The 7,073-nt window shown below is 47.8% G+C and overlaps 1 protein-coding gene across 1 annotated transcript; it reads right to left on the minus strand.

Moving 5' to 3' along the window:
• Positions 1 to 590: 590 nt before the first annotated feature.
• Positions 591 to 6,755, minus strand: FTH1 (ferritin heavy chain 1). The gene is made up of 4 exons (XM_050952992.1): positions 6,480 to 6,755; positions 4,041 to 4,187; positions 2,623 to 2,748; positions 591 to 916 (listed from the first exon to the last, which is right to left on the minus strand). The coding sequence occupies exons 1-4, from the start codon at positions 6,588 to 6,590 to the stop codon at positions 752 to 754; spliced, it is 549 nt and encodes a 182-aa protein (XP_050808949.1). The 5' UTR covers positions 6,591 to 6,755; the 3' UTR covers positions 591 to 751.
• Positions 6,756 to 7,073: the final 318 nt, after the last annotated feature.

Raw genomic sequence — 7,073 nt, forward strand, 5'->3', positions numbered from 1 at the left:
GGGGGGCTGTCTGTAAGCAAGGCACTCCTTTCCCTGCAGAAGGAGGTCTTTGGAGGCAGCCTGAAAACCTCCTGCTGAAGAGTATTAGTTCACAATTCTTCCATTCTCTACTGAAGTGCCTCACTTTTCTTCTCCATGCCTTTGCAGCACAGGAAGCTAGCTAATAACATGAGGGGTTTCTCAAAGCTTCTGGGGGTGGTATCTGTAAAGAGGTCAGGGCACAAACGTTTAAGAGAACCAAGATTGTTCTTTGGCCACTTCATGATTATCTTCCCCCCCCTGTAGTTTAAGCTAAGCCTTCTCTACATACCAAGTGCATATGTACTCATGGACTAATCCCTACACTAGATCTTAGTGGTAGGGAACACCTCCCCTATTCACTTAAGTTTATGTTAAGTCATAGGCTGCGATCTGTGGTGAACCCAAAGGAATAGTGTGCAGTCAGTGATTCAAGATCTGTCCCCACTAATGTATTCACACAGCTGACCCCCATTCTGAGAGGTCATCCCAAAGTCAGTCAAGAATATGCTCTTAAACCTCCAAATGTAGGATTCACTCCCATATTACAGTGCAAGGCAAATGAAACAAACTTGAAACAAGTCACTTTATTGGATGTAAAGTGATACAAACACAAAGAAACAAAAAGGTGTGATTTTTTTGGTACAGGATGACATTATCTAAACAGTAGATGCATGCACTGCTGGGCAAGCTAGGAGACCTACTGAAACCCATGGGTCGCCTATGTGAGACTTTAGCTCTCGTTGTCACTGTCCCCCAGAGTGTGCTTGTCAAAGAGGTACTCTGCCATCCCATATTTGGGTGCCCCCATCTTGCGCAGGTTGGTCACATAGTCACCCAGTTGTTTGATGGCCTTCACCTGCTCATCCAGGTAGTGGGTCTCAATGAAGTCACACAACTGAAAAAGGGAAGGAGAGAGTTTTAATTCATGTCAGTATTTATTCAAAGGGGAGGTTCTTGACAGAATCAAAGAATGGATCTTGGGTTCTGGCACCTTCTAGAGTATGATTTGGAAGGGGGGCATGGCACTACCTCCTAAGCCAGTTTGTTAGGCATGGGAGTTTGATTTCGTACTACATGGTTTTTTCTAGGGGGAGAAAAGGACTTCCCCTCCCCAAACTCCTTGAGAGAGGGTTATACTCTTGAACTACTAAAGGAGAAAAGCCTTTGATTTACTAGACACACACCAAAACATCGCAAGTTATTTTAAAGTGGACAATCCCAGATCACCTATACATAGGCATATCCCAGTGCCCAGTAGTGCACTGACAGGGCTTCTGTTTTCCAGGGGTTCATTCATTTAATTTTTAGGGGGTTAGTTTAGTAAGTGGAGTTGTGTATGTCTAAAGTTTCAAGGTTTTTGGAGCTCTGTATATACCTTAATGAGTATGGCATTACACACATTACAGGAATATACTGTAATCAGCAATCTTTATAATGTTCCCTAGTTTGCTTTAACATGTACTGTTTCAGGCAAGATCTTTGCTGTACACAGACTAGTTTGTGCACAATACAGTGTACTTTAGTAATCACACCTCTGTACTCCACATTACAGCTCTATGCACAAAAGCCCTTAGATACCAGAAATGACTGTGTTTACTGGATAAACACCAGCTTCATTTTTAGAATCAGGATGTTTTATACTGACATCAAAACCAACTCCAAAGCAGCTCCCACCACTACCCAAAAATATGCTAGAGTTGGTCTCTTGTTCCTTCAATTAATTCGAGCTATGGAAGCCTCCCCCTGTAGTATTTAAATCTCCAATCTTTATTATTTACGCTCTTGGCAACTTGAACACTCCAAGTATTCATTTAGCCATTTAAAAGAACTAGGTATATTTACTCAATCCCCTGATCTTGTTGCTTGCCCCTGAATTTCTACAATTGAATCTCAGAAGATTTTCATGATACATGTTCATGCATCATGAAGTCAACCTCTTCCCACTCCCCTCCAAATTCTGTTTAAGTTTCCAACTTTGAGTCTCCATAAAGTTGTAGTATTCACAGGAGACCTGCTGGTTTTCAGACATTAATTCAGGATTCACAGCTACTTTTACCTCCCATGCATAAGAGCAGCCCAAAGCTTCATGGGCATCTTAGACAGCTATTAGAGTCATATTAAGCTGAGAATCAGAATGAATCCACAGCCAGTTACCAGGCTACTGAGATATGAACAAAGCTTGTTATGCTTATCACTCTAGCTAAGCATTATTTCTGGAAAGCTGACTAAAAATATGTTCTCTGCTGTTGAACAAGCCAGCTCCCTCAAGACAGCCTAATGTCACCCACATGCATATGACAGTGCTCTATCAGCCAATGCAACAACCCATTAGTTCTGTCAATGTTTTTCATAGGACTGAGTGGATGTTTATATTAACAGTAGTAAAGGGGCTAAGATGCAGGATGCCCTCCTTCAAAGAAAGATGCTCCACTCTGAATTCTATCCCTTCCTCAGGTTTGGGAAAGTCCCTGCTTGTGTTACAGAGATTGCATGGTTAGACACCTTCCCCCACCCCCCAAAAAAAAAAAAAAACACAAACAACCCTCCATCCTTAAAGGCTTGCATAACCACATTCCAATCACAGCTTCAGCTTCCACTTACATGAGGGTCATTCTTGTCAGTTGCAAGCTTGTGCAGATCAAGGAGTGACTGGTTCACATTTTTTTCCAGGTGCAAGGCACACTCCATTGCTGTCAGCCCATTCTCCCAATCATCACGATCTGGTTTCTAACATAGGAAAGAGAAAGCACATAACTACAACTTAGCTGCCATCAGAGGCCACACACAGCAGCAGGGTAGTGAGAACACTCAGTCTGACAGAATCTCTTTGGAACCAAGACACTGGACTTAGGTAACTTGCCAAACTTAGATCTTCTTTCTGAACTATGGTCCATCATACCAGATGGTTAGGAATGTTTTTGCCATAATGGCAGCATGGAGGTGCAGTTCAAGAATCTATATAACCCCAGAGCAGCATAGTACTCCTCCAAACAGATTTCAAGAAATGAAGCTTCTATACATGGGCAAAAGTGACCTAGTGTGCAGCCTGAAAATTAAGTATCACAAGAAGACTCACCAGCAGCTCACTACTACAGGGAAAATCTGGTCTTCAGCCAGATAAACCCCTGCTTTAAGCCAACCTAGGTCTCCAAAAGAAGGGGTGAGGAAGTGAGAACCAGAACATTCGTTATGCAAGGGCCAGTGCTCCTGACCCCTGATTTTATTTAAGTGAAGATAGTGTTAAATAATTACTGGTGTTCTGAAAGGCCTTGCAACACATGCAGTCTTATGACCAGACTGATGCTCAAGACACCTGTTATAGCACTGGGGATATGTTAAAAAAAAAAAAATCAAACAGAACAGTTCAACTGCTTCTAGAAGCAGGATTCTCCTGAACACCTTTACATTTGAGACTCACAATTAAGAATCCCTTTAAAGAGTCATGTCTACATCACATGGCCAATACAAAATTATCCAGACTGGCTTGGTGATATGTTGATTACAGGTTCTGCTAATCTGCTCCCATCGAATTCTGCAGTGAAGGCATAGCATGCCATTGGAAACACCATAATATTCATGTTTCCCTGGCAACCATGAATCTAAGCATACTAACATCACTTGCAAGACAAAACAAAAGCTGGGTTGAGGGAGTGCTCTGGTTGATATGATCTGCAAGAGACTAGCAGGGAAGGTGGTTATTTTTGTACAGTGTAGAACCAGCTCTAAATACATCTTAGACTAGATGTGTGGTGTATCACAGGAAAGACTGACATACTGTGAGACTTAACTATACCTTAGTACCAATATCAAACTATCTCTGCCCCGCAATTTCTCTTCTAGTGCCTATTCACAAGTTTATAATACAAAATATCTACGTGTCTACTGTTACACTACTAGTGACTTGTATGCCCATACTGGTTTTCATAGCCCCACTCTTCCAGCCTGGGAACAGATCAGAAGAGGAAGTTACCATACCACACTTTATGCCCTTGAGCTGTCTCCTTAGCACAGCTGCTAACCTTGATGTCCTGCAGAAAGATGCGACCGCCCCTCTGGTTCTGCAGCTTCATGAGTTTTTCAGCATGCTCACGCTCCTCGTGCGACTGGTGCAGGAAATACTTGGCAAAGTTCTTTAGAGCCACATCATCCCGGTCAAAATAGAAAGACTGAAAACAAAATTAAATACTACAATCAAGACTTCTGCATTCATAGGCTCCCAGACTGAAGATCTCAAACAACTGAATTCTGTTATTTCTACTGTTGCCTTCACTCTGCAGCTGTGTCAAGTTAGCAGGCTTTGGGTGTGGAGTACTTTCATTCTGTAGCAGATTGCATCTTGATACTGTGCTCCTAAAAGTGACTTGGTGCACACACACCCAGCCATTTCACCCCTGCACTCCCCTTCACCTGGGTTTGAAATCTACATACATACAGTTCCCAAGGGGGGATACGGAACTGTATCCCTTCTGAGCACCATACTTTAAAAAACTGACAGTAGAAAGGAAGAGAAACTGAATAAATCAGTTTAGCATGAATGAATTCTGTTAAATACCACTACTAGAGTAAAATCTGTTATCTGGCAAGTTGGGGGAATGTGGGAGGTGCCAGTGTCAAAAATGCTGGTTAAGTAAAAGTTATTACCAATGGAGGGAGGGAGTTTGGGTGCAGGAGAGGACTTGGAGCAGGGGGTTTTGGGGTACCAGATCTGGGCATCTCCCTGCAAGCAGCAATAAGTCCCTACTGCTCCTAGGCAGGAGGCACGGCCAGGCAGCTCTGCACACTGCCCCTGCCCACAGGCACCACCATCGCAGCTCCCAGTGGTTCCCAGCCAATGGGAGCTGAGGAGCCAGTGCTCAGGGCAGAGGCAGCACAGAGGTCTGGTGGCTGTTTGGCCTGTTCCTCCTCCTCCTACAGTTGGGACATGTCACTGCTTCAGGGGAGCCATGCAGAGCCTGCCAGCTCTGCGTAAGTGATTTTTTTGGCCTGATGTTTCTTTGTGCTTTAAAAAAAGGACTAAGAAAAAGGGAAGTTGCAGAAAGTTCTGGTCTCACTTTTGGAGAAAGGAACATGTTTGTAAACATTTTTTGCTAAACTAAGTTATGTTTTGAGCTCTGTACAGGACCCAGTGCTATGTTCGTCTGACATCTTGTTTTCTCTAGGTCAGATGTTAAAAAGTGTGTTGTTCTTTAACTTCAAAAGAACACTAAAGTGTGGTTAAGAAGTCTGAACATATGACCAGAATTGGGACATTTGGAAAAATACCGGAATCTGATCTACTTCAGAGAAGATTGGGAAGCTCTTTATGGGTCACTCTGCAAGTGACTTTTTTTTGCAACAGCCATTAGTTTTATAAGCCACTGGGCACATGACAAAGCTAAGCTAAAAACTAGTATAACAGAACTTTGATGCCACCGCAAATGAGCAGAGGTGAGCGTGTGGGAACTCTTTAGGTCAAAGGATCACTGTTTGCAGTATTTGTACAGAGCAGTAGGCACCTACTTAACTGAGGTCATTTCACAACTGAAGGGAGCAGTATGTACAAAACCCTGCTCTTTTCTGATTTCAAATGCCAAGCAAGTCTGAATCTTTATATTTGGATTAGCAGATACCTGAAAGTTTCTAGTTCTGTTGGGGCAATTCATATGGCACCTCAGATGTACACCGAAGACTCCCATTTACTATCAAAGGTAGTCTGAAGTTCTCTTTACCTCAAGGGGCAGCTCTGACTCCATTACTGAGGAGTTAATTATACATTTATGGGTTGTGATCTACCATCTTGAGCTCAATACTAGGGCTCACCAGCAGGGAGAAAGCCCTTGACATACAAAGTCACGATGTCTCTACAAAGAGGACCCCCTCCCAGAAGGAGCCCTAGGGCGAGGGACCCCACCCAGGTGCGGTAGCTGCCTCGCCAGCAGGTTCTGCTCCAGCCCCGACCCCGGGACAGGCTGGCGCCGATAACAGCCCCGCGGGGCAGTTCGGGGGCAGCTGCCTGCAGCGCGCAGATAAACACGGGCCGCGCCCGCCGCCGCAGCTCTGCCAGGAGGCGCCTCCCCTGCGGGCCAGGCCGCTCCGGGACCAGGCCGGAACAGCTGCGTCACGCAGCCCCGCCCCGGGGCACGTTCGGTGCCGAGTCCCCGGCGAGCACGGACCCGGGCGGGGAGGAGAGCGAGGCAGGGGCGCGGGGGCAAGGCCGACACCCCCCCCCCCCCGCCGGCTGCCGGGCAACAAAGGAGGCGAGAGCGCGGGCGGCCCCACAACGCCCCAGGCCGGGCCCCCCTGGATCCTCGGTGTCGCCTCACGCTGCTGACGTGCCTGGTAGAGGCCCAGCCCCCCGGGCCACGCCCCCTGCCCCGCTGAAACAGCCCCGCACCCCCCGGCGCCCCCCATGGGGAGGGGGCAGGACAAGCCCCGGCCCCCGGCGCTCCCCGCGCTGAGGTGCGAGGCGCGGCGCTCACCATGCTGAGGTACACGTAGGAGGCATAGAGCTCCAGGTTGATCTGGCGGTTAACGGCCGCCTCGCAGTCCTGGTTGTAGTTCTGCCGCACCTGGGATGGAGACGAAGACATGGCGCCGCCGCTGTTGTTGTTGTTGCTGCTACGGGAGCCGAGAGGATACAAGGGTAGGAGCTGGGGGGGTCCGAGCGGCGGCGGTTCCGTCCAAACACTGTTGAAGCAGGAACCTCCGGGCTCGGGGCTGTCTGGGTCGCGTGGTCTGAACGCCGCAGCCCCAGCCGCCGCCTTATATAGCCACGTTGCAGAGCGCGCAGGGAGGCCACGCCCAACCGGCGCGCGCAAGCTGGGGCCGCCGCAGTAAAGGAGGTTTAGGGCCTCTTGGCTCAGCGTGACTCAGCAGGGTCCGCTGGTGCGCGTGCCCGGGGCTGGGATGTGTCTCTGCTACCTCACAAGGGCAGTGGCCTCGTCTGTAGCAATGCAACCTCCCACTTCAGGACCCCCGTGCCCGCACGCAGCCAGCCGGCGCTGAGCCACAAGCTTAGTGCAGACAGAGCCTTGCGCTTCCCCTCTCAGCCCCTTCAGCTGAGCAGCTCTGAT

Source organism: Gopherus flavomarginatus, chromosome 5, assembly GCF_025201925.1.
Source record: "Gopherus flavomarginatus isolate rGopFla2 chromosome 5, rGopFla2.mat.asm, whole genome shotgun sequence".
NCBI classification, from domain to species: domain Eukaryota; kingdom Metazoa; phylum Chordata; order Testudines; family Testudinidae; genus Gopherus; species Gopherus flavomarginatus.